Source organism: Heliangelus exortis, chromosome 8 (genome assembly GCF_036169615.1).
Source record: "Heliangelus exortis chromosome 8, bHelExo1.hap1, whole genome shotgun sequence".
NCBI classification, from domain to species: domain Eukaryota; kingdom Metazoa; phylum Chordata; class Aves; order Apodiformes; family Trochilidae; genus Heliangelus; species Heliangelus exortis.
In genome coordinates, this window is record NC_092429.1 from 16,822,814 (window position 1) to 16,850,326 (window position 27,513).

At 39.3% G+C, this 27,513-nt stretch overlaps 2 protein-coding genes across 2 annotated transcripts; both read left to right on the forward strand.

The window, feature by feature from the left end:
- The first annotated feature begins 1,488 nt into the window (after positions 1-1,488).
- On the forward strand, positions 1,489-26,844 carry BRDT (bromodomain testis associated). Its single transcript, XM_071749808.1, has 18 exons — positions 1,489-1,659; positions 5,018-5,259; positions 7,381-7,518; positions 8,240-8,369; positions 9,527-9,693; positions 11,758-11,945; positions 12,021-12,313; positions 12,919-13,020; positions 13,260-13,454; positions 14,096-14,157; positions 17,898-18,120; positions 19,445-19,714; positions 20,775-20,842; positions 21,789-21,930; positions 22,932-23,005; positions 24,223-24,383; positions 25,657-25,816; positions 26,467-26,844. The coding sequence occupies exons 2-18, from the start codon at positions 5,071-5,073 to the stop codon at positions 26,536-26,538; spliced, it is 2,634 nt and encodes an 877-aa protein (XP_071605909.1). The 5' UTR covers positions 1,489-1,659; positions 5,018-5,070; the 3' UTR covers positions 26,539-26,844.
- Positions 15,147-17,982, forward strand: LOC139799135 (NF-kappa-B-activating protein-like). Its single transcript, XM_071750698.1, has 4 exons — positions 15,147-15,332; positions 16,830-16,931; positions 17,168-17,287; positions 17,666-17,982. Exons 1-4 carry the CDS (start codon positions 15,188-15,190, stop codon positions 17,890-17,892), a joined length of 594 nt encoding a protein of 197 aa, XP_071606799.1. The 5' UTR covers positions 15,147-15,187; the 3' UTR covers positions 17,893-17,982.
- Positions 26,845-27,513: the final 669 nt, after the last annotated feature.

Sequence of the window (27,513 nt, forward strand, 5' to 3'; positions counted from 1 at the left end):
ACCTCTCTCAGGGTAAAACTCAAAAGGGAGAAATAATAAAAAAAAAAGGGATCCTGTGTCTACCATGAATTCATGACCTTCAACTTTATCTATATTATGTCCTCACTGGTCCAGTAGGTTAACTCACATACCAAAAATTTATACTTTTTCTAGTCTCCCCCAGATCTGCAGGGTCCCATTGCTCTAGTTACTGTGATTGTCAGTCTTCCTGGGGCAATTCAATTCTCCCCAGTACTATTATCTTCCTTTTGTCCTTTCCCACAGCTGGAGTGAGCATTTCAGCTGTAAATGTTTCAGATTTTCTCAGTACCAGCACTCCCTTCCAGTATTCTTTCCTTGTCGGGAAGAGCGCAGTGGACAACACGCAGATTAATATAATCAAAGTATTGCTCTTTATTGAGAGTAGCAGTAGCCCTTTTTTACACAGTCAGGCTGATAACATAATATAAGCATATTGCTGATTGGTACAACACAGTCTTCATCTAACTGGTTAAATACATCTAACACTATCTAACTGGTTAAATACAATTTGTTATGTGTTGTCTATCAGATGCTTTCCCATTATTCTGTTATTCTTCTTTTCTGCTGCCAACTCCCTTATCTTTTGCACATAGCTGATCTTTTAGTAACCTTGCAGCTCGGCCTGAAGGCCCTTAGCTCACCCTGGCTAAAGCTAAATAGTCAGGATTGCTCACATCCATTTTCTTCCAAAAACTCTCCCAACATTTCCTGTTCTTTTTTCCTTTTTTTCCTGGTCTTCATTCAGTCTTCACCTTTACAAGCCCCTGTCTTTCACTTGCAGATTCCTTGCCAAAGCAGTAGCCAGTACATTTTCCTCCTGTTCTTTTCGGTTTTGCCTTTCTATCAACTCAACTTTTTGCCTTTACTGGGACACACTGTACACAAACACAGCAATTCATAATCTTTTGCAGATTTTTTCCCTGACACCTGCTCATGCGTTCTTCAAATTATTTCTCTGTGTCAAGGGCTGCCTGATTCACAAAGAGAAAAATTCCAAGCGCATCATTAAAATTTTGCTGTGTCTTTCATCTGTATTTTAGCAGAGCCTTTCAGAGTTGTTCCCAGAAATCACTAGGACACTCATCAGGTCTCTGCCACCATTCTTGAACTCCAATCCAGTTCAGCCCCCCAATTCCCCACGTGCTCTAATGTTTTTACTTTATTTCAGCTCAGTCTGACAAGTGGCTCTATCCTCTCCATTACTACAGTCCCAATATGGATCATTTCCTGGTAAGGGTTTGTGTTTCCTCCTGCATGATGAGCCAACTCAACACCACTATGAATTAAATTCTCTCTCTCATTGGGTCAAAATAATTCCCTCAGCAACACCTGGGTATCTGCCCAGCTGGGACTGCGCTTAGGAACACAGTTTCAGCAACCTCCCCCAGCCTCAGCATTTCAGTTCCACCAAGAGCCGTGTCATCAGTTCCAAGGTTGGTTGGTAACCAGCCTCAACAGAAGGGGGGTTCCAACCCTCACCCCCGTTGCTCAGCGACAGCTGGCACACAGCAGTCGGAGGCGCAGGACAGAGTCCGGCAGTCGGCAGAGCAGAAGCGGCAGGAGAAGCCACATTAGGCAGGTCGGGCCCTGAGGGTTTGACAAGAGAAGCAGCTTCCGCTACCGCGAGCGCTACCTTTGGTAATGCCTCTTTCATCCCGCACCTCTGGCTTAGGTGTTTCCCCTTCCGCATCCAATCGTCCCAAACATACCAGTAATCCATTGGTTCTGGGAACTTAGTGTCTCGGTGATGTTAGAGAAATTTCAGTTTGTGCTGACCAGAGGTCCCTTGTGGCAGCCACTGTTCTGCCAGGTCTCCATCTCTTGTTGTAGCTGGCCGGTCTTCTCAACAAAAAGCTTCTGCGTGGTTCTTTGATAGATTTGCTGTACCAAAGATCCTTTTCTAGTTTCAGAGTATCTCAGCTAGGGGCTGCCACTTCTCCATGCCAGGTATATTTCCCATCATGTACTGAGGGACTTGAACCCCCTCTTCCACAGGATACCCTCCCTTTCAAAGTTTAGAATGATATAGGATGAAAGGCATATCAGTGGCAGGCAAAGTTTTTCAAAAAGGAGAAATTCTACCACATGGCACATGCTAGAGCAGCTCTGGAAACTATACTTGGACTATAATCTCATACGAAAGGTGTAAAGATTTGCCAGCGAAACAATTATAGGTTTCAAATGGTGAGGAATAGGGGCTGAAAATCCAACTATCTTTAAGACATAGCTTAAACATTTTATGAGGGATAGAGAACATGGCTGCTGGAAACTATAGGAGATTAAAGTCAGTAAGCCAAGAGGTCCTTCCAGTCACAGTTTAAAAAAAAGAAAAAAAAAAACCAAAACCAAACTTTCCCTTTTAGCTTAAGCTACAAGCCTAAGTTTCTTTGTTGATAATACTATTTTTTAATTTCTGAACCTCAACTGTCACCATATATTGACCCAGTGTGTGACTGGTGTTGTTACTTACCACTAGACAAGTCTTACATGGATGGTTATAACCAGGAAGTTCATCAAGATTCAAGGATAAATGGCTACCTGTACTAGCAGTTTTCATAGGAATGTATAAAACTTAAAGATTTCACCTAGCATGATCTATAGCAACTGAAGAACGTACCCTGTAGCAAAATGTTTTTTTTTTTTTTACTTAAAGATTGCAAGAAATAGATAGCACACTATTTCAAATCTCCCTAGCAGGCATTTAAAAATTCACTTTCTGTTCATGAAACCTTCAAATGACTTTGTTCAGTAGGTCAGCTCCAATTTAAAACATATTTTCTACCTTTGTAGACATATAAGAATGATCACTGATACTTGCTTTAACATTCAAAACAGATTAATTATTTCAAATGTAATACTCAGGTTCATCAATCTATTTCTGTGACACCATGTGGGGGAGAAAGGAAAAAAAAAAAAAAAAAAAAGGAAGGGGGACAGAAGTTATTAAAAAGTTAAAGAGATTCCTTGATAAGAATTCAAACAGTCCCAAGCTGACACACACATTATATACACATCTGATTTTTGTACTATGACGTGCCAGGGCTGAGATTTCTAGGTATACCAAGAGAAACAAAAGCTTAGTCAATAGTCAACATTCAAAGGCAGCTACCTACATTCCATATCTTTTTAGTTTTAATGACAGTAAATCAAATTTATTAGGAAACCACCTGGTCCTCATTTTTAAACTACAACAGCATTTACTAAAAATATATAGTTCTAATTTAAGTAATGGAACTGAAGAGTAAAGGAATGTGTGAGTAATGTAGACCAGATACACTATTCATACATCATCATTCTTATGCTACAGCACAGTATGATTCAGGATAGCTGATAAAACATGAGCATTCAATTATCTAACACCTTAAAACTGAGAAGAAAATCAAACCAAAATCCATCTAATCTTTCTAAACTAAAATTTCATGACTAAACTATTAAAATTGTCTGCTCAAGCAAAACCAGCATCATAAAAAAAAAAAAGTTTTGATATCTGGTTTACTGTAGACCTCAAAACAATCTGATGTTGCACTGAATTTAGTATTTATGTAGTGCCTCTGCAGGCATTCTGGCTGACAGCCCAGAACTGTTCCTGGTACTAACAACTCACATTTGATACATTTTCATCATTTAGGAAAAAAGAAAACTTGGACCTCTGATGGCAGTGCTGTTCAATGATTTGCATCTTGTAAATGGCCAGACTGAACAGGAGGGAGAAACTGTAACAGCTCTTTAGTTCCAAAGCTGTTAAGAGGCAGATTTTTGAATGCTGAAATGAGGATTAAAATGTTAGCTGTGTGATATCTAATGTCTTATGGGATCTTACAGTTATTAGAAGAGCAGGGCATAGGTACTATTCTAGCAGTGTGCTGATAACAGTAGCTATTTAGCTTCTTACAGCCTCCTCTGAAATTCAGGAAATGAACACCAGGATGAAAAGCAGGCTATCACAGTATTTTTTTTTCTTTTTTTTTTTTAAAAAAAAAGCAGGACAAATTGAGAATGAAGTAATGCTTGATCAAATGCATGCCCAGAAAGAAACTTGCTTGGTAAAGCAAGGAACTAACATGCAAATGAGAAAATAAACCTTTTTGCTTTAATAGATAAGAAAGTGAGACTCTTAACTATAAACACAATGAGCTAAGAAGGTGGGCAAGGACTGCAGCTTTTATAATTGTGTTTGATGAATGCCTTGCCTAACATAGTGCTGGTGTTATGCACCCCAAAACAACAGCCTCTGCCATTCCTAAGTATCTGCATATTCTACTCCAGCACAGCCTTACTGTGCTGGCTAAAGACAAATTGCCATGGTTGTTCCTTGGCATTTTAAGTAATCCAAAACTATTTGGCAAGGGGAATGAACCTTCTGGTACATTAAAAAAAAAAAAAACAAAAAACAAACTGATGCACAGCAGCAGAGAACAGTTACGAATATAGACAAGCTTGGAAAGCACTGATACAAAATACATTTATGCTAAAACAGCATAAATATTGGCAGTTGCAGGATTTCTATGTGGTGTCTTGGCTGAGATAAGCAAGGAAGGTAATATGTAGCTAAACCTGTGTGTTAAGAGACTTGCAGTGTTTGCAAGTCTCAACCTGCTGCTTAGCTTAAATCTCTTCTAGTTCTCTGTCTGTGGGAGGGAGGCAGAGGATGTATTCCTGGAATTTGATAGATTAACCTTGCTGAGAAAGCTTATTTCTAGAGGAATCTTACTGATCTCAGTGTGCCTTCTCTTTAAGCATTTACAAATAGAGATGTTCAGAACCTAAAGAATCAATCTCTAGTGGTCCAGCACATCCAATTATGCACTGTAAAGCAAATGTGTCTCAGTTAACCCATGAAGGTATGCCTCTGACTGCACTACTAAGACTCCACAAACAGAAGTGTATGCATAAACAGCATTAAATCTAGATATTGTCCCTTAATATTATTAATTTTTAATAATTTATTTTAAATTAGAATTTACTATTAATTTTTCTCTTTTACCCCCTCCCTCAGGTCAGATCTATAAAGACGATCTGTGACCAAGCAGCTAGACAAACTTGCTGAAGATGTCCATTCCAAAGCAGAGCTGTTCTATTATTAACCCCCCTCCACCAGAATATAAAAACAAGAACAAAACTGGCTGTCAAACAAACCAGCTTCAGTACATACAGAGGGTGGTGATGAAAGCTATGTGGATACACGACTCATCATGGCCATTTCTTCAGCCTGTGGATGCAGCAAAGCTGAATCTTCCCGTAAGAACCATGATGGAATTGGGGTATTAATATGTAAAGTATTTCAGAACTTGTGAATTAATATTATCTTACAAGTTTTTTCTGAGGCAACAGAGCATTGAAGACTACTTCTGCATACAAACTGTTTTAATTAATCAAAGTCTGAAAGAAAATTTTCTCCTTAGTTCATACTAAATGATGCATTTTTGTTCATTTGCTTTCTGATCTGAGATTGCAGTAAATCAAGATTTCTAAGGGGTAACAATTTTTAGATGGTCCTCTTGGAATTACTGGATGTTGATATTCTATCTTGTCATCTTCAACCTCGCTGCTAGTTTAGCCATACTTTTTAACACTGCACATGATGAGTATTTTCTTCTGTCTTTAAGGCTGTTTATGTTTAAATAGGAGGCAGTCAGCCTCTCTCAATGGCAAACACTTTATGATGAGGCAAATCTGAACCCAGTTTGATGCATAGCAGTATTCACACTTGTAGTACTTACTAATTTCAAATAAATTTTGGTATCTTGCTCTGAAGTTTCTTGGGGAATTAAATGTCCCTGTAAAAACAGGTAAGAATAAACCACACTGGTAGAACATTCTTCTAGGAAACAGAAGATCTGATGCTTAAATTTTTGTTCTGTATTGGCATCTGGGATTTGTTACAATTTAATTGCAACAAAATGAATGAATAGTTGTCCTGTGACAACTTGGTTTAATTCAAGTGTCTTTAGACTACAGTTTTGCACCACCCCAGCTTTTTCAGGCAAATGAAAACATTGTTCATCTACACAGTGGTATTTCAAATGACCTGGAAGATACTGCTCTTGGTAAACAAGTATAAAGGTGTTAAATAAAACTAGGGTACACTTCCTTCAACTTCCTCTCTTCCCTCCCTCCCTTCCACAGCTTTAGCTGTGTTTAGCTGTCTGAAATTTCCAAGACTAAATGCCACAATAATTGGTTCTGTTTAGAGCCGACAAAAGGGTTTATCTGCAGCTTCTCCATGTGACAAACTCATTTGGTCAGTTTGTCCAAAAGAACAGTCAAAGCGACTATCTCTCCATGTCTTTTCTAACCCTTTTACCTTCTTGGAAGGAACTGTCACTTAAGGTTAATATTAAGGGTCATTCAATCAGAGCTGTAGAAACATTTGTGGCTGGCCTCAGGACACTTCTGCCTCTCTGGATTTCAAAGGCAGCCGCTTGACTTCTAGAAGTATGTGTTAGCTCAGCCACTGTGGAACAGCAAGCAAACCTCTGGCTCCATGTCAAGGACAATGAAGCTTTTTGCCACCTTTGCCTCTCTTGCAGGTTTCAGAAGATACAAAATGGACACTACATTATTAGATGAGTTATTTGAATGTTCTCTTCTTCGTTTTGTTTTGGTCAATTCAATGTTCTGCACTATGCTGTACTTAGCTTTATTTCACTAAAACAGTTTGTTAAAACACCTTTAGAAGACTCTTGAAGTAGTTGTAACTTCACACAATTAGAATGTATATGTGAACTTTAGTAGGGACATCCCTGTTCTGATTTCTTAAATGCACCAGCCTTGTGCCCTTCATCACAAGCTTTTAGCCATGCTACTAAAATAATCACAACAGTTCACATTTCAGCTGTCTTTCAGCTGTATTACTACACCTTAGCTAGACTAACCCTGAGAATAAAACCAGTATAACCCAGGGGATGAAGTATTTGACCAGCAACTGTGAAAACCTGGCAGCTTCTTTTCATCAGTGACTGAGTCTTTGTTTTTGTTCAATCCCATCTTTGGTTTCTTTTCCCCCTGTGCTGTAAACTCAAATGCTACTTCAGGTAAAAAGCTTTGAAATAACAAATCAAAGGACATACACTTCTCATACGTACTACTACCAGTATAGCTTAAGATCCTATTTTAAAAAATATTCTTTGGGGCTTGGACTGGTGTATGTCTCATGAAAGAGCAAGGACAAAAGATGAAGTGAAGAGTTCCTTAACACTTCTGTGGTGCCTATGTCAAAAGGGAAATTTTTTTCTTTAAATAAAATATTCTTTCCAACATAAATTGCAAAAAAAGAGAACTGCACTGACTTATGTGACTGTGTAAGAATTTTCATGTCTTAACATTGGTATCTGTTGTATGACTCTTTCAAAACTGCAGGATTATTACAGTGTTATAAAGAAACCTATGGACTTGACCACCATTAGAAAGCGTCTGGAACACAACTATTACACAAAAGCTGAGGAATGTATTGCAGACTTTAGAACTATGTTCTCTAACTGCTACACATATAACAAGGTATGCAAAATACAACTTTTTACCAGTATGTTGAACAATATAAACAAGTCTATAGCAAGCAAATGGTTATTGGAGCCTGCACTTTATTAGTCAAGGTCTAATGACTTTTTTAAACTATTTTCTCTGAAAGGCTGGGGTTGCTTTGTTGCTACGATTGACTGAGGGCACATGAGATAATTCTAGCCTGCTGTTAAAACAGTTGATTGCATAACATTTTCTGCATGAGGATTCCACCTGCAAAATCTCTGGGTTTTAGCTGCAGAGCTCATGAGCAGTGATCACTATGTAACTGCTATACAAGTTTAAGGCTAGCAGCCCTGAGCCCTGCTCTGCTCCTCCAAAAAGTTTAGCCTAACTTCAAGCGTGAGCATGTCCCTATAATTGGATGCTTGTTGGTTGTCTTGGCATCTTTAAGCTTCAACAGCTTTCTTGAGAACATAGAAATGGAGTTACAGATCTGCCCCTTAACCCTTTGCAGTGGGAAGCATGCGGTGGATATAAAGCAAGTAGAACTGTGCAATGGGAGAGGCAGAATTTCAGTAACAAAACCACTTGTCATACAGTGAGTTGGGGGGGCAGAGATGGCAAGGACCTATAGACCACTTTGGTACTGGTGGCTTGTGTCTATCTGCTGGAGCAGAATTCTGTAGACTGGATTTCACCAGGTAGTCCTCTGTCACTACTTGCCTTTACTCTGAATGTTACTGACTATATTTTGCAGCCAGGTGATGATGTTGTACTTATGGCCCAAGAACTAGAAAAAGTGTTTCTGCAGAAAATAGCCCAAATGCCACCAAAAGAAAAAATACTGATTTCCAAAAAAGAAAAGGTAAAAGGACAGAAGCCAGGAGGTAAGACCTTTATTATATGTTGAGTTGTTAATATATTGAAAGAGCAAACCCTGGAAATAAGGAATCCTTTGTAGCTTGTCACAATTCAACTGTGGAGCAGCTGGGGTGCTCTTCACTTTTCCCAGAACATACCAGACAAGCAACAACCTAAGGCTCTAGTTTCAGTGCAACCACAGTACTTTTATACATAATGGCTAAAATAATTCATTGCCTTGGCAGAATACTTTTGCTGAACTGCTAGTAGTGACCCTCAGAAAAGATTTCTTTTAAGAAATGTGTTGGAATCTGAGTTAGCTTTTTGGTTCTCAATGAACTGAAACCATTTTAGATGCTTTTGTAAGACCATCTTGCTGGTATTAATGATAATTAAGCCTCATTCCCTTTGCACACACAAATATGCAGGTTGTACAATTTTTGAAATGTTCTGAATACTTCCTTTTAAATTTGTTAGTAAACACACTGCTATGATCAAGGAACCCTTTCTGCCCTGCCTTTTGTAGACTTTGGTATTAAGAGGACTATGTACCTATACATACAGCTTATTTCCTTTTAAAAAAATATTAAAAATACTGCCTTCCATTTTGGAGACTGTCATGGTGTTACTCAATACGTAAATTATTACATGTGAACATTTATGGGAACTAAACAGAATCACAGAACTGGGAAAGACATCAATAATCTAGCCATTTAAATCAGACAGAAATACATTGGTCTAAACTGTCCTCAAAACACTGACAGATGATGCTGTAATATATGTACAGATCTTGACTATGCATAGGAAATTTGAACCCTCATGATGCAGTCTGATGCACTCTTTGCTGCTTGATCTTTGTGTTTGTAGAAAACAACTTGGTTCTCCTCTTGGCAAGAATGTTTTCATGATGTACAGGTTTTAGTGTGATGGCTCTTTAATCTGCCCTCTGAGGTTAATCCACAGCTTGCTTGAAGCCAAATATGGGTAACATGCTAATAAATTCTAGCTGAGGCACTAATGGTGCTGAGGAGGATACTGATATTGCTGTATGTAACAACCCTCTTGTTTGTATTTATTTGTATAGTTTGGGTGTGGAAGTTGACAACTGTTTGATTTGATTATGAAAGAAATGGAATGGATATTTAAGACCTAACTTTACAACTTTCTGTTTTAAAATAACCAGAAACACAGAAGCCAAATCCTGGAACTTCAAATGAGCAAAGCACAACCCAGAAGCAAGCTGGAAGGCGTGAGGTGCCTCCAGTGTTGAATGTAGGGCTAGAAAACTATGTACTAGTTCCTTTATCTCTGAAGACTACTTTAATGCCAACTGCGGTCTCTAAACCAAAAGTAAGTTTCCTCAAATAAACTTCAGAAAGAAAAATATTGAAAATGCTGTTTCAGTCACTAGCAGCAAAACCACAGGAGCCATGTGTAGGGCATTACCTGTTAAGGGAGCTATTCAAGTGGCTTCCCAGGATACCACCTGAGTCTCTCCTGCTAGGACCAAAGGCTCTTTGCAGTGGTTGAGCTGCATGGGTGCCCCTTTCAACTCCTTTCACACACACACTCTCACTTTGAAATAATTCCCTTTTCCTCAGGTTCAGCCCTAGGTTTCCTGTAGCAGACTCTCTGGTATCAAGTCTTACATAAATGAAAATAGAGTAGAAAACCAGCTAAGGCTGGGTTCTTCCAGAGAGGGACCTTGAGCAAAGAAATCCCTGAGCAATCATACTCTTACAATCTATGTACTAACCCCTCACATATTCTTTGTGTGACTTGTGCTCTAATTTCTGGTCTGGGATCTAACACCTTATGGGACTGGTTTTTTTATACTCCACAGAGTCTGTTTTTAACTTGTTGTATTGCAGCTTGTACTGGCTGTTTAGCCTCATCTTCTGGTTTGTATTTCTTGAGCACCTGCTTGCTGGCAGAATATGTAAAACTGAAAAGTCCCAGAATTAGGATAAGCACCAATTTGCAGCAAATAAAACAATCAGTATTATTCTCATGCTAAATTCTAAACATAGCACTGGACCAGCTACTAGGAAGAAAACCAACTCTACCCCAGTCAAAAGCATATCTAGGTGAAAGTTTACAGCTTGTGACCTAAGGCTTTAACAAATGTAGCTTTATATGCTAAATAAGCAGTATTCCCAATAGCACATAACACTGTAACCCCTACATCCTAACACTAAATGATTGACTTAGAGTAATTAATTCTATTTAAACCTTAATTATTCAAGCTAAAAGTCCAGTATTTCTTAAAAATATATTTTTTAAGTATCTGTTGTGATAGAATATAGTAAGTGCACTCAATCTTTTAGGTCTCTGCTAAATAATTGGGACAATATTAATTCTAGAAACTAAGCAGAAATTAAGATGACTGCCTGGTATATCTTACCTGTATGGTTCAAAAATATTGTTCCCAAAGAAACAAAGAGAACTTTAAGATGGTCATTCTATAAGTGTATTATTATACTTCTTCAAGCTTTACTTTGATACAAGATCTATTCTTTCATTGAGGTGTAGAGAATGGCTTTAGTATTAAAATAAAGATCTTTCTAAGTTTCATTTAATAATTTCTCAAGTTTTCAATGTAAACAAAAAGCTTGATTCCCCCCAAAAAAGCATGTTTGCTTAAGCATCATATAACTAGACCGCAGGGAGTTTATATCTCACAAAACCAAATTCTTGTTAGCTGCAATCTGAATTGTCTAACCATCTGATATTTTCATCAGATAAACACTCTTGTATTGATTTGGTGTTGGTTTTCCTCTTCCAGTGAGGAACAGGCACATGTGCCAGGCTCTCCTACTGTGTGTATTAACACTCCCCTGAAGAGTCAGAACACTGATGACAAAGCACACATTGTATCCCTTCCAAATCAAATACCACCTAAGTTAAACAGAAACAGAGATAAAACTTGTGCATGAAGATGTAAACCAGGCTAAAAATTAATTGCAGTAATTTCTGCCCTTCCTATGGCAGTCACCATGTGTTAACTCCACAACACACCAGCTCTTTATACATCCTCTATGTATGAATAGAGGTATGAGGACAAGAGTGGCCTTTCCAATACTGACATTTTCACTGTATCTGAATTATAATTCTCATCATCTGTTCATCTTCCTCTGAGGTTTAAATAAACTTGTGTTACGCCTTGCTCTGAATCTGTTAATAGCTGTCCCAGCCAGAAATTTATTATTGCAAAATATCTGGGGCGTATGGGTTGAAGATGAATAAGCCCTGTTCCATTAGCCTAATTCAATGTCAGTGCAGGCATCTAGCCTAATACAGAACTTAGTGCTTCACAAATGCCTGAAAAAATAAAGAAGCTGCTACACGCTCTGCCAGTTGATTTTTTCATGCTACATTCCCTAAGATTATTTCTTTTTTAATTGCTTTTGTTAGCCTACAAATATTCAACAGCATGCTCTGGTCAAAACCTGCACCAGCTTACAGGGACTGAACAAGAAAAAAGAGGAGGCTAAAAGGGAGTTAATTAAGAGCAAGCAAAAAGCCAAAATACAAAGCCTGATTGAAAAGAAGAGAAATCTAAAACCAAAGACAAAATCTAAGGAAAAGCTGCCTTTACACATGTGAGTGTGGGGAACTTCTCTGGGTGTCAAAGCGTTTTAAACCACTGTTACTGAAGTACACTTCTTTCCCAACAGTCAATCACAGGAAACCATGAAGCAGGCCATACTGACATATAAACCAGAAGATGAAGTTGGTGACAAGCCTATGAGTTATGAAGAAAAACAACAGTTGAGTCTGGACATCTATGAACTCCCCAAAGATAAGCTTAGGAAACTCTTCTTTATGCTACAGTCAAGAGAACCTTCACTGAGAACCTCTGACCCTAATGAAATAGAAATAGACTTCGACAAATTAAAGGCTTCAACACTCAGACAACTACAGAAATTCGTGGCAATCAGTTTGAGGAATGAACCAACTATACAGCAGGGTATGTATCACAGATGATGTTTTTAATTAAAAAAATAAGGGTAATAAAAATTCTAAAGACCTTGATTTCTTCTCTGTTTTGCTGCAATATTAAAATCTGTTTCACATGCAGCTGAAAAAAAAACCAAAACAAAACAATTTACTTTTGGCAGGAGCAAGAGTTAGAGACAACAGGATGTTAATGGTCAACCAAACATTGAGAAGTGTAGCAATCTCAATACTAATGTGCCTCTTCTAGTAATCTGCAACAGAAGTAGTTTAAAGCAGGATTATCCCATTGGGTTTATGTATTGTTGTACAGCTGAGGACTTTCTCTTCAAAACAACAGATGTCTTACACTTCCCGTTGCTAGCTGTAAAATTCTTCCTATAGTGAATGGAGCAACAGCAGCAACTTGGGCCAGTGACTTGTCCTGTCCACAACATCCTCCTTATTCCCAAAACTCATCTTTTATTACCGCTGTCAGTAACTTGGGTCAGACAAGGAAGTGGCAGAAGACAAACTGTTACATGGGACAATAGATCTCCCGAGGTTGATTTAGTCTTCCTTGTATGTGAAGACTGCTCCACTGCAAGCTGATCTAAAGTCTTTCTTTTTCTCCTGCAGATGAGAACAAGGTGGAGCCCCGTTCTAGAATAAGGAGACTGAGTGACAGCAGTACCAGCAGCACCTCCTCAGCCTCCTCAGAGATCGGGGGCTCTGCATCGGGTCAGAAACATTCCTTTGGTTTCTGTAGGCAAAACACCTGGCTTCTGAGTTGGCACCTAGTGTTCTATATGCTTAACAAATATTTCAGTCACTCTTGTAGCTTCGCTCAATTCCAGTGCTATTAAATGAGCATTCTAAACCGAATCTACAGGTTAAACAACACAACAACAACAACTACAAGACAACCGCTAGGTTCGTTTTCTGTTTTGCTGCAATGTTAACTTCTGTTTCACATGCAGCTAAATACCCAAGACAGTCCAAACAACAACTTACATCTGAGAGGAAGCAAGAGCTGAAGAAGAGACCTCAGACCATCCATGGTCAACCAAACCCTAAGAAGATGACAAGCAACTTTAACAGTAATGTCGTTCTCTTATTTAGAAATAGCTTAAAGCGTGATTTTTCCCTTGAGGGTTATGTACTGTTATGGAGCTGTGGACTTTCTCCACAGAGCAGATGAGATCTTAAGCTTCCCGTTGCTAGCTGTAAAATTCTTCCTATAGTGAATGGAGCAACAGCAGCAACTTGGGCCAGTGACTTCTCCTGTCCACAACATCCTCCTTATTCCCAAAACTCATCTTTTATTACCGCTAAAGAGGATGTCAGCTTCAGAGCTTGACAGACCCCTTCTTCCTTATCAAGAAAACATGATGAGGGGACGAGAAGGAGTGCCCCCCCAGTCTGCACATTTGCTTGCAGTTCGTTCTCTGTGGCTTAGAGACTTAGGAATAACAAACTGGAGTCGTACTTGCTCTACTGCAGCCTCACGAATGCTATCATGCTAGCAAAACTTGTGCATTATTAGCAGGCGGGCTGTGTTGTCCCTAATCTTAAGGCAGTGCCCTGGGAGAAACAATTCAGATTTTCAGGCAATAATGCATCTGACTGTCAAAGCCAGAAATTCACTACACGCTCAAGCATACCTATGCTTGCTGGTGGGTCTTGTCAGGGACTGAGAAGGAGATCATTGCAGCTGACGTGACTGTCATAGGTCAAGCTGTCACTCTTTAAACTGTGGAATGCTATTCTTGCCCTCTATTGCTTATTTTTTGAGCTGCTGTGTAAACCCCGTTAGCGGGAATGACAGAGGCAGCACTGCAAGAGACAGGTTCGCATGCAGCAGCAGCAGCAGCACAGGCAACAGTTTTCCTCTCTGGGAAACGTGATAGCCTGAAAACATCCTGGAAAGATCCAAGAAGTGGCTGAAATGAATTGTGAAGGACATGTTGAGGACGCAGCAAAGAGGAAAAAGCCAGGCAATCTTTACAACTAACATCTGGCTTGCTTGCAAAAGCAGCTTAAGGTGGCACTTCACAAAGGCTTGTGCCCAGGGAAACACAGACCCATGTAACTTCTCATTTGCAAAGCTTCTATCAGAGCAACAGACTGCAGAAGCATAGTAAACTGAGGTAAATCAACTCTGCAAAGTAGCCCGATGCTGGGGAGATGGCAGAAGATGACAGTTCCGCAGTACTTATGGCTCTGGAAAGAGGAGAGTTTGCTACAGAGAAAGGCCTCAGCAACAAGCACTAAAAAAAGCCTCTTTGCGTCTGGAAAACGCGTGGAGAAAAACTGCTCAAATTGGGCGTTGAGACGGCACAGTCTCAACTTCCTGCAGGATTTTAAGTTGTGTGATTAGAGCTGCTCCCTGGCTATTCCATGCATCCAACTTGTTTGCTGATGCTCAGTCTCCCTCCTCTATTAGTCTCAAATCCTCTGCCACGTGGACAAGGAAATGGCAGAAGATGAACTGTTACACGGGACAATAGATCTCCCGAGGTTGATTTAGTCTTCCTTGTATGTGAAGACTGCTCCACTGCAAGCTGATCTAAAGTCTTTCTTTTCCTCCTGCAGATGAGAACAAGGTGGAGCCCCGTTCTAGAATAAGGAGACTGAGTGACAGCAGTACCAGCAGCACCTCCTCAGCCTCCTCAGAGATCGGGGGCTCTGCATCGGGTCAGAAACATTCCTTTGGTTTCTGTAGGCAAAACACCTGGCTTCTGAGTTGGCACCTAGTGTTCCATACGCTTAACAAATATTTCAGTCACCCTTGTAGCTTTGCTCAATTCCACTGCTATTAAATGAGCATTCTAAACCGAATTTACAGGTTAAACAACACAACAGCAACAACAAGCCAACCGCTAAGTTTGTTTTCTGTTTTGCTGCAATGTTAACTTCTGTTTCACATGCAGCTAAAAACCCAAGACAGTCCAAACAACAACTTACATCTGAGAGGAAGCAAGAGTTGAAGAAGCGACCTCAGACCATCCATGGTCAACCAGACCCAAAGAAGAGGAGAGACAACTTTAACAGTAATGTGGTTCTCTTATTTAGAAACAGCTTAAAGCGTGATTTTTCCCTTGAGGGTTATGTACTGTTATGGAGCTGTGGACTTTCTCCACAGAGCAGATGAGATCTTAAGCTTCCCGTTGCTAGCTGTAAAATTCTTCCTATAGTGAATGGAGCAACAGCAGCAACTTGGGCCAGTGACTTCTCCTGTCCACAACATCCTCCTTATTCCCAAAACTCATCTTTTATTACCGCTAAAGAGGATGTCAGCTTCAGAGCTTGACAGACCCCTTCTTCCTTATCAAGAAAACATGATGAGGGGACGAGAAGGAGTGCCCCCCCAGTCTGCACATTTGCTTGCAGTTCGTTCTCTGTGGCTTAGAGACTTAGGAATAACAAACTGGAGTCGTACTTGCTCTACTGCAGCCTCACGAATGCTATCATGCTAGCAAAACTTGTGCATTATTAGCAGGCGGGCTGTGTTGTCCCTAATCTTAAGGCAGTGCCCTGGGAGAAACAATTCAGATTTTCAGGCAATAATGCATCTGACTATCAAAGCCAGAAATTCACTACACGCTCAAGCATACCTATGCTTGCTGGTGGGTCTTGTCAGGGACTGAGAAGGAGATCATTGCAGCTGACGTGACTGTCATAGGTCAAGCTGTCACTCTTTAAACTGTGGAATGCTATTCTTGCCCTCTATTGCTTATTTTTTGAGCTGCTGTGTAAACCCCGTTAGCGGGAATGACAGAGGCAGCACTGCAAGAGACAGGTTTGCATGCAGCAGCAGCAGCAGCACAGGCAACAGTTTTCCTCTCTGGGAAACGTGATAGCCTGAAAACATCCTGGAAAGATCCAAGAAGTGGCTGAAATGAATTGTGAAGGACATGTTGAGGACGCAGCAAAGAGGAAAAAGCCAGGCAATCTTTACAACTAACATCTGGCTTGCTTGCAAAAGCAGCTTAAGGTGGCACTTCACAAAGGCTTGTGCCCAGGGAAACACAGACCCATGTAACTTCTCATTTGCAAAGCTTCTATCAGAGCAACAGACTGCAGAAGCATAGTAAACTGAGGTAAATCAACTCTGCAAAGTAGCCCGATGCTGGGGAGATGGCAGAAGATGACAGTTCCGCAGTACTTATGGCTCTGGAAAGAGGAGAGTTTGCTACAGAGAAAGGCCTCAGCAACAAGCACTAAAAAAAGCCTCTTTGCGTCTGGAAAACGCGTGGAGAAAAACTGCTCAAATTGGGCGTTGAGACGGCACAGACTCAACTTCCTGCAGGATTTTAAGTGGTGTGATTAGAGCTGCTCCCTGGCTATTCCATGCATCCAACTTGTTTGCTGATGCTCAGTCTCCCTCCTCTATTACAGTCTCAAATCCTCTGCCACGTGGACAAGGAAACGGCAGAAGATGAACTGTTACACGGGACAATAGATCTCCCGAGGTTGATTTAGTCTTCCTTGTATGTGAAGACTGCTCCACTGCAAGCTGATCTAAAGTCTTTCTTTTCCTCCTGCAGATGAGAACAAGGTGGAGCCCCGTTCTAGAATAAGGAGACTGAGTGACAGCAGTACCAGCAGCACCTCCTCAGCCTCCTCAGAGATCGGGGGCTCTGCATCGGGTCAGAAACATTCCTTTGGTTTCTGTAGGCAAAACACCTGGCTTCTGAGTTGGCACCTAGCGTTCCATACGCTTAACAAATATTTCAGTCACCCTTGTAGCTTTGCTCAATTCCACTGCTATTAAATGAGCATTCTAAACCGAATTTACAGGTTAAACAACACAACAGCAACAACAAGCCAACCGCTAAGTTTGTTTTCTGTTTTGCTGCAATGTTAACTTCTGTTTCACATGCAGCTAAAAACCCAAGACAGTCCAAACAACAACTTACATCTGAGAGGAAGCAAGAGCTGAAGAAGAGACCTCAGACCATCCATGGTCAACCAGACCCAAAGAAGAGGAGAGACAACTTTAACAGTAATGTGGTTCTCTTATTTAGAAACAGCTTAAAGCGTGATTTTTCCCTTGAGGGTTATGTACTGTTATGGAGCTGTGGACTTTCTCCTCAGAGCAGATGAGATCTTAAGCTTCCCGTTGCTAGCTGTAAAATTCTTCCTATAGTGAATGGAGCAACAGCAGCAACTTGGGCCAGTGACTTCTCCTGTCCACAACATCCTCCTTATTCCCAAAACTCATCTTTTATTACTGCTGTCAGTAACTTGGGTCAGGCAAGGAAATGGCAGAAGATGAACTGTTACACGGGACAATAGATCTCCCGAGGTTGATTTAGTCTTCCTCGTATGTGAAGACTGCTCCACTGCAAGCTGATCTAAAGTCTTTCTTTTTCTCCTGCAGATGAGAACAAGGTGGAGCCCCGTTCTAGAATAAGGAGACTGAGTGACAGCAGTACCAGCAGCACCTCCTCAGCCTCCTCAGAGATCGGGGGCTCTGCATCGGGTCAGAAACATTCCTTTGGTTTCTGTAGGCAAAACACCTGGCTTCTGAGTTGGCACCTAGTGTTCCATATGCTTAACAAATATTTCAGTCACCCTTGTAGCTTTGCTCAATTCCACTGCTATTAAATGAGCATTCTAAACCGAATTTACAGGTTAAACAACACAACAACAACAAGCCAACCACTAGGTTTGTTTTCTGTTTTGCTGCAATGTTAACTTCTGTTTCACATGCAGCTAAATACCCAAGACAGTCCAAACAACAACTTACATCTGAGAGGAAGCAAGAGTTGAAGAAGCGACCTCAGACCATCCATGGTCAACCAGACCCAAAGAAGAGGAGAGACAACTTTAACAGTAATGTGGTTCTCTTATTTAGAAACAGCTTAAAGCGTGATTTTTCCCTTGAGGGTTATGTACTGTTATGGAGCTGTGGACTTTCTCCTCAGAACAGATGAGATCTTAAGCTTCCCGTTGCTTGTTTTAAAGTTCATGTATATTTAACCCAATGGAGTCACAGCATCAACCTTGATTACTACTTCTCATGGCATAGAAGTCTGAGCGGACTAAAAACCCCCGTAGGACAGAATTGTTTTCTATTACCCCATCTCCACCCCACCAAAGGAAGACGAAAGGAGGATAGGAGGATGGTTAAAGGACTAGAGGTATAGAAGTTGGAAATTAAAATTGAAACAGGTTTCCTAGAACAGGGAAAAGGCAGTAGCACAAGGGATAATCAAGAAACCTAGAAATAAAAATACAACTGGATTTCGATGGAGGCAGGGATGGCTGCCTGAGGGCCTCTTGGAGCTACGCCGACTCAGGAGAGTACTGCACGGCTCTGCCCAGCACCCGATGAATGTGGATTCTGAAGAGCACGTGGGGAGCGGTGCTAAAGGAGAGCAGAGAAGCGAGGACGGGCATAGGAAAGGAGGGGCTAGAGGGCTGGCCGAGGTTACAGAGTATGGTCAGGGAATGGGAGGTAAAAGACCCCTCTGAGTTCCGCCCCTCTCGGAGTCTGAAAGCCCTCCCTCTTTAGTTCCTCGTACTCAGAACATGACACTTCTCCTGTTCAAAACATCCTCCTCGTTACTTCAAATAATCGTTTACTACTTGTTATTTGCAAAGCTTCTATCAGAGCAACACACTTTGGAAAAGCTTTTTTGTCTCCAAAATCATTGTAAACTGAGGTAAATCAACTCTGCAAAGTAGCCCGATGCTGGGGAGATGGCAGAAGATGACAGTTCTGCACTACTTATGGCTCTGGAAAGAGGAGAGTTTGCTACAGAAAAATACCTCAGCAACAAGCACTAAAAAAAGTCTCTTTGTGTCTTTTAGCTCTATGTGAAACAGAAGTTAACATTGCAGCAAAACAGAAAAAAATGCATGGAGAAAAACTGCTCAAATTGGGCGTTGAGACGGCACAGTCTCAACTTCCTGCAGGATTTTAAGTTGTGTGATTAGAGCTGCTCCCTGGCTTTTCCATGCATCCAACTTGTTTGCTGATGCTCAGTCTCCCTCCTCTATTACAGTCTCAAATCCTCTGCCAGGCGGACAAGGAAATGGCAGAAGATGAACTGTTACATGGGACAATAGATCTCCCGAGGTTGATTTAGTCTTCCTTGTATGTGAAGACTGCTCCACTGCAAGCTGATCTAAAGTCTTTCTTTTCCTTCTGCAGATGAGAACAAGGTGGAGCCCTGTTCTAGAATAAGGAGACTGAGTGACAGCAGTACCAGCAGCACCTCCTCAGACTCCTCAGAGATCAGTGACTCTGAATTGGGTCGGAAAGATTCTTTTAGTTTCTGCAGGCAAAATATCTGGCTTCTGAGTTTGGACCCAGAAAAGTGCAAAGAACAACTTATTTCTCAGAGGAAGCAAGAGGTGAAGAAGCAACCACAGGACATCCATGATCAACCAGACCCAAAGAAGATGACAGACAACTTTAACAGTAATGTGGTTCTCTTACTTAGAAATAGCTTAAAGCATGATTTTTCCCTTGAGGGTTATGTACTGTTATGGAGCTGTGGACTTTCTCCTCAGAACAGATGAGATCTTAAGCTTCCCGTTGCTAGCTGTAAAATTCTTCCTATCGTGAATGGAGCAACAGCAGCAACTTGGGCCAGTGACTTGTCCTGTCCACAACATCCTCCTTATTCCCAATACTCATCTTTTATTACAGCTGAAGATCATGTCAGCTTCAGAGCTTGATAGACCCCTTCTTCCTTATCATCATATCTTTATCAGGAAGACATATTGGGAAGGAGAAGGAGTGCCCCCCAGTCTACACATTTGCTTGCAGTTCATTTTCTGTGTCTTAGAGGTTGGGGAATAACATACTCTAGTTACACTGTGAGGGACTGAAAACAGATCATTGCAACTGGTGTTATTGTTATATGTCAAGTTGTTTCTCCCTAAACTGCTGAGTGCTGTTATTGCCATCTATTGGTTATCTGTTAACTTCTAAGTAAAGACAGATGGAATGAAAAAAACAAAGCATAAAACAAAAGCAAAACCAAAAAAACAGAACAAAGCAGCACAAAACCGGGATTAGTATCATGTAGCAAGAGTTCTTTGCATCTAACCTGAGGATTTCAGTCTTAGTCTGTAGCCTATTTTTGTGGATTTTATTCCTCTTTTTTAACTTTCTTTACCTATATATGTTATTCTGCAGCATGAAAGGCACCTTGCCTTGTGGGGTTTATTCCCTAAGCTGAGGGACAATAGTGCCAACAGCACTTAACTGTGGAGCCGAAGTCTACCCTGGTGCTCCATGATACCTCAAGTTTGTTCAAGGGACGTCACAGTGCTGCAGGATCAGGATATCAGAATGTTACTCTTTGTACACAGAACTCTCTTTAGTATTCTAGGATAGAACAGATCTGCCAAATTGGAGGTCTGCATAGTAGGTATCAATGAAGGAAATAGTGCGAGGTGAAATGAATGCTTAACTCTGCAGATGGTGGATGCTTTTTTTTTTACCTCCCTTTTTGTCCACTTTGTATTTATAGATATAGAAACCTGTTCAAACCAGACTGGAGCCATGCAGAAATGTCCACCTTCTATGAAACAGCCTAAGGTAAACTGACTGGAATATAACATTTTTTTGCCTTAAAAATTTACTGGTTATGGCCAATGGTACTAGAAATGATGCAACTTCTTCAACCTTACTTCTACAACCGAAAAAAAAAAATTGTACAATAGTTGTTATCATGATACTTTATATTATTAATACTATGGTGATATAAGCAACAACAAAATTTGAAAGAAAGTATTTTTTATGTCTGGTAAAATTGCTCTATTCCCATATATACAGCAGGTGTTACTTCAACTTAATCATTCTTGATTTCTGTTTTCATATGTTCTTGGAGAGTATCCTGATTAGAAGGGCCTCTGTTCTACAAAGGAAGTTGTTGATGTTACTGCAGCAGCATGAGTTCTTCTATTTTAAGATGTTTAACTGTCTTTCTCAATATGATTTCAAACATAGCTGCTTTAACACAAGAATGTGTCCTGCAAGAAAAGAAAAGCAGCTTGCCCTTTCCCATTAGCATTCACTATCAAAAGGCAGCAAGTAATATGCATTATAAGACTTGGGGTTTTTGCAACACCTTCCCCATTTCAAGGCAATTTCTACACAATCTGACAAGGAGAAAAACTACAGCTGGAGGGATACTCCTGCCCTTCACCCTGATCTATAAGCTAGAGTGGAACAACTGGCTTTTCAACAGTAAAAGGCAACTTCTGTTATGTTGTACCATGCTAAGGGTTACACAGCTTGTTTCAGTTTCTCATATTTTACCAATTCCACCACTCAGGTTCTCTGAGCAGTTCATGCTTTAAATCCAAAATGTTAATTTAAGAACATACTTTAACTATCATAATATGAATGCAATCAAATTCTTCGGTGTTTACAGAAACAAAAGATGCAACAATTTATTGCTCTAAGCTTCTAGAATCTTTAATCCTGCTGCTCTACAAGAATTCACATGTTCAGAACTTAAGAATTCTAACTTCTCTTTTAGGTATCCAACACAACTTCCGAGGTTGACAGGGCTGATGAGAGTAAACAAGATGAAAAAACAATACATCCACAAAAATCAAATAATCTTCAAAGCAAGGCTCATGAGAATACTGATGATTCAGCATCCGCTAATCAAGAACAAAGTATGTATTCTCATAATAAACCTGTAAGGAGGTACAAAGTTAAAAATGTATTTGAACCTGGTAAAAAGAAAGAAAATGTTGAACATTTGTACATTAGTCAGTTTGCAGAATAATGGAGAATAGTGCAGTTTTCCCTTGCTCTTCCTTTTTCTTTTTGGTTTAGAGCTTTTTTTTTAAAAAAAAAACTAAATGGATGCTTGGTTCTTTTTCTGTGTTATGATATATAAAGCAAATTAATTTGTTTTAAGAACTTAGCTTCTGAAATTGGTACTAGGCATAAGTAACCCAGTCTTTCAGTAAGTCTGAGAGATCCACTGCTCTTATATGTTGCACTTCAGTGGTCTTTAAGCTGTTTTCTGATGCAGCTTCATGGAGCCACCTTCACAGGGCTCTAATAGCACTTAAACTTTGCCTATGTAAGTGTCGAGATGTTTTTCCTCTCATGAGTAGTGAAGAGCTAACAGCATGGAATATTGAAACATCCCATAGGCTACTGGAAATAGGATGCCTCGCCCTTCCTGGCTGACCTGTTTGTTTTTATTTATTTAAATTAATGAAAAAAAAAAAAAAAGTAGTTTGGAGAACTATAGACAAAACAAGTTTACCAGATGAATGAGATTCTCTTAAATAATGCTGGAATCCAAATGGAAGAAGGCTGGGTGGAGATGGGACAGGAGGTGAGCAATTGCCCAGGTACTGCGTTGAGACATTCTGACCAAAATTTTTGGCCGTTCTGCTGGTACCTTTCCTAGAATTAACGAGGAATTAATTTCTCATCTATATTTGAGTTTAACCGTTCCTTTCCCTGTGGTCCAGTTCAACTTAAGCTTAGGAAATGTTTAGGAGCATTTCTGTCATCCTGAACCAAATAATAATAAGAAAAAAAATTGCAGTGTAAATTCTTCTGTGTCCAGGTTGACTAGATTATTATCGCTTAAATTTGAGAAAACAAAGTCTGTAAAATAAAGGTGAGTGAAAAATACTTTTTGTTCTTCCATCAGGTGACTGTACACACAGTGATAAACCTAATGGCAAAAACACGGTGGAGCCAAAATCCAAAATTCTTTCAAGGAAGGTAAGTGTTGCTCAAGTAAAGTCCTATTTGAGGAGGAGAATTTAAGCATTCTTTTAAGATCAGTAATTCCCTGTCCTGGGCCCTTCTCTGAAAATCTGGTCTTTTTTAGTTCAAATATTTAGTGTGTGATAGATGTTAAGCATTGTTATAGCCTAGACAGATTTATTTTATTTCTAATGTGAAAACCAAACAAATCTACAGGCTCTAATAATTTCAGAAGATAAATTTTATAAGATTCATTTTAAAATAACATTCACACTTTCATTAAAAAATATGGCTTAGCTCAGCTAGTTTTAGTATTTAAACTTTTAGTGTTCTCGATCTAGTTCTAATATTCAAGCTATTACTTGAATATATAGTGGGGAATATGGCCACAGGTACTATTGAAAAGCTGTTCTGAAAAAACATGATACACTTTTGATGACATTATTACAATTGGGAAATAGTCTGGAGTTTTTTATAAGCAAAATATTTCCCACACTAGGCTATCTTAAATGGAGAAACAGAGGAATTTTCTTACTTGTTATTTAAATTCTTCTGTGGTAATCAGTGATTTGAAAACCTTAAATCAAAATTACTAGTCTGTGGATTTAAAATGTTTGTATATAGTCCGTTGAATTAAAATATTCCGGGGAATATTCTTTAGGCACTTAGCTTTCAGAAAGCTATGAACTAATACTGAATTCAGTTAAAAAAATATGTACTTCCTTCATAAACACATGACCTTCTTCTAGAGGCAGTACTTCTTAAGAATACTGGTCTTACGCTGTTTTATGCTGGAAAAAAAATGCCACTGGACGAAAGAGAGGGGGGAGGGAACCAACATGGGTATTTAAAACAAACAAAACCAACAAGCCTAATTTAAAACCATTGTTATGTAGGGATTATGTATAGAAATGAGGTGGATGTTCTCCATATTAAAATATTGTCAATGGACCTTGCGTAAGCTCAGTCTTGTGAATTCATGTTTTCTAGAATTAAAAATTGGAGAGGTAGTTGTAACAGATTGGGTAAAAATAGCTACAAATGCTAAGAGATGAGAAAAGAGGTGAGAAAACAAATCAAAGCCTGCTTAGATTGGAATTCTGCCAAAGTAAGGATATTTTGTTGTAGATATTTCCAATTAGGTCCAAGCAAAATAATATTGTGCAGATAATGGGTGATTACTAGTTGCAGAGTTTTTGCTTCTTCCATCTTTTCCTTTCTTATAACTTCAGGATACAAAATTCAAGAATATAGATTCTTGGGTAAGCTTATGTAAAAGGATGACACAACCAGCTCCGATAAAAATATCTGCTGAGACGTTCAAAGAGTACAGGAAAGAAGCATTAAAGAAAAGGAATGAGGAAATGCTAAGAATTTCTCCAGAAAGAGAGAGGTTTGTAACCACATATGTTGAAATGTTACTGTATTATTTTTTATTATAATTATTTTATTACTATTATTTTTACGATACTGGTTGGAATCAGGAATCAAGTAGTTTGTATTAGGTAACTGCAGTGTAGCAGACTGGGGGGAGCTGTGCAAGTCTTCAGCACAAATGCACAAATGGCACAAACTGGATTTTTCTTTTTCCCTTGCAAATCATCATCATTTTAGCCAACTCCTCAGGCACTTTTTTTTTTTTTTCATCAGTTTGGTTATGACCAGAATTCACACCTGTCCTCAACATGTTAATTTCCTGTATCTGTAGCCAGAAAAAGTTACAATCTCACTGCTATCCCAAGGGGATAATCTAGTCTTCAAGAAGTTAGTGCTAACATAGATAAAGACATTCCAGTGTGCACCACTTCAGGCAGCAGAATTCTTTGCATTGCTGTAGAGGAATATATTGCATAAAGGTACTCCTGTAGTATTTTTCCCTCCTTACTTGGCAACCACTGCTGTAGTGAGTCTGAGGGCTATCATCATGCTGAGTGGGACAAGTGACTGCCTATTAATTACTGCATTGCAGTAATATCTAAGATTGCTCTTTGCTGTTTTTTTTGAAACTCTGCCTTCTGTAATATTTTCCTCTTTAGTAGTCTTCATTTTTTCTTGCCTGTGTGACCCTGTAAATGATAAGCATGAGCTGGTTCGTAAATTCTCCTGCTCCTGCCCATTGCTGGCTGCATTAGAATAGTTCACTTGTTCAGAGTGTATTATTTCAGTAAATGGAGCACTCACAAGACACGAGTGCACTCCTTGTCCAGATTGCACAGTGAACAGCCCAGGTGCCTTGAGCTCCTACAGGTTTCCACAAGGAAAAAAATAGGCATATAGCTCAATAGAGTAAGACATTACAGATGCTTGCCTGAAGTTAGTGAAATTTAATTTAATTAACTAGTTGAAGAGGAAGTAGGTAGAAGCAGAACATCAAGGGCCAAGAAAATAAGAAATTTAGTGTCTACGTCTTTCATAAACTGTGTATATAAATCCTGTTACATAGAAATGGAACACAGGAAACCTTACCCTACTACAGCCCAACAATTGTGTTCACACCTACCTCTTGCAAAGGGAAATTACTATGAACCAGTAGGTAAAATAGAACCATAGCTGGAGTGCTATGCACTGATTAAAGTTATTTGCAGAATTCTCTTTGGGTCCAAAGCTAACTGTGAAGAAAAAGAATAGTTTTTACCCTATAGTGATCTCCTCTGTTTTCTTTCAAGAAGCCATGGAGACGAAGGACTGGAGACCAAGGCAACAACAGCCTGTGGGCCCCAAGAAGAGCAAAAGAGTGAACAGTTGCCTGAAGCTCAACAACATGCTCCTGTTCAAGACCGTAATTTGGCTAGAGAAATGGATCAAGAACACAGGTGGAAAGAAGCAGTAAGTTGACTCTTGCCAGCTGGTTTTGTTTCAGTTTCAGTAGAGACTAAAAAATGTTATCTTATGTCCTTATTTTAAAGGGCCTCAATGATTAAAAACAGCAAAACTATGCTACCTGTAGAGTTAGTCCAGAAAATTAAACAGAAAATTCAAAGTAGGTCTTCAAGAGGCAGAATATTAGAAACAGTCTGTCCATACTACTACTGCCATAAGCTTAGAATCACTGCCTGGTAAAATCAAATTTTAAAGGAGAGTCCCTACCCTTTGAATAACTTCGAACATCAAGTCTTGCAAGGTAGCCATCTACTTACATATATTCCATGTCAACAAAGTGGTAAACATATTCTTCTGGTCTGCAGTATCAAAATAGAGCCTTTTAAAACCTGATTTCTTGGTTTTATTGGGGTAAGTAATGTTTTTTGATTGCTACTTTTTTTTAGATTAAATTTTTTAAAAATTTGTAATACTGTACAATGGAACGTGAAAACTGTGCTTCAACATGTGCATTCGAACTTTTAATAACAGAGGAAGTGTACACTTTTTGGAAAGAAGCTTTGTACTTTTTCCTAAATCTTTATTAAATATTTGACTTGCCTAGTAGTAATTAATCTCCAGCTGTTCTGAAAATAGATTAATTTGTTTTCTTGCAGATGACTTGGACACTTGATCTGACTCTGCAGAAGAATATTATGGCAGCTTTTGAGGAGTATCTAACACAGTGAAAGCTGTGGTTAATATAGAACGTAAATTCAAAACTACTGCAAACTGTTCAACTATGAAAATGTACCAGTTACAAACCTAACTTTAAGGCCACTTTGAAGACCATGAAAAGTTGTCTAAAATATTTACTGTTAGAAGTTTGTTCATTGATTGTTTATTGACACTTGAAGCATTGCAGTATTTTTTGCTGCTAGCTTACAATATATGCCATCTGATCTGCTACTCTGTGGAGTGAAGTTGTTCTTTTGGTTACAGTTCTGTACAAAAAATACCAGCTTCTTAATTTTATTTTTTTTTTTAATATTTTTTTTTCAGAAACACTTATCTGTTACAGCCAAGTTCCTGTGGTTTATTGTATTAAGTCACAGCAGTCTGAATGTGTACCTATAGAAACTACTTAAACCAAGGTCTTGTTAAGTATTTGCTATTGCTACTAGAACAAAACAGTCACTTTACTAGAACATGCTTGGGCTGTGACTAAAGACCTCAATAGAAGTGATAATTTCTAAAGGGTTTGAAAAGTTATTTGTAATAATAAAGAAAAGTTTCCTGGAATGCGGCAATTTCAGCAGCAAATCTTGAATACTTTTGTAGCTTTTAATGCCCAGACATGGTGATCTTCTGTTCATGTGGATAAGGTTGCAAACAAGTTAGACAAATGATTCTGGTTCTTCATAGGAAAAAAATATCTGAAACTTACAACCCCTGGCTCCACTTTGAAAAGCTTTCTGATTAATGCAATAATTATTTTTTGAATGTTGGGATACTTGTCTTTAGAAACTAGAGTGCAAAACCCCTACATTCTTGTTGATTATATGTAGCTACCTCAAAATCAGGTACAGGACTAATAAAAAATTGTTTTATAGAATTAATACCAAAACCACAATCTGTATCACAGAAACATTGGGTATAAGGGACTCCCTCATGATAATCTAGTGGTCTCCAAACCTTTTATATCAAGATACCTCACCAGTAAA

Coding starts and splice junctions, on each gene's coding strand:
- BRDT (XM_071749808.1), top strand. CDS start 5,071: ATGTCCATTCCAAAGCAGAGCTGTTCTATTATTAACCCCCCTCCACCA. Junction 24,384..25,656: donor ATTTCTCCAGAAAGAGAGAG/GTTTGTAACCAC, acceptor TTTTCTTTCAAG/AAGCCATGGAGACGAAGGAC. Junction 25,817..26,466: donor AACACAGGTGGAAAGAAGCA/GTAAGTTGACTC, acceptor GTTTTCTTGCAG/ATGACTTGGACACTTGATCT.
- LOC139799135 (XM_071750698.1), top strand. CDS start 15,188: ATGTTAACTTCTGTTTCACATGCAGCTAAAAACCCAAGACAGTCCAAA. Junction 16,932..17,167: donor GATCGGGGGCTCTGCATCGG/GTCAGAAACATT, acceptor TTTCACATGCAG/CTAAAAACCCAAGACAGTCC. Junction 17,288..17,665: donor GAGGAGAGACAACTTTAACA/GTAATGTGGTTC, acceptor TTTCTCCTGCAG/ATGAGAACAAGGTGGAGCCC.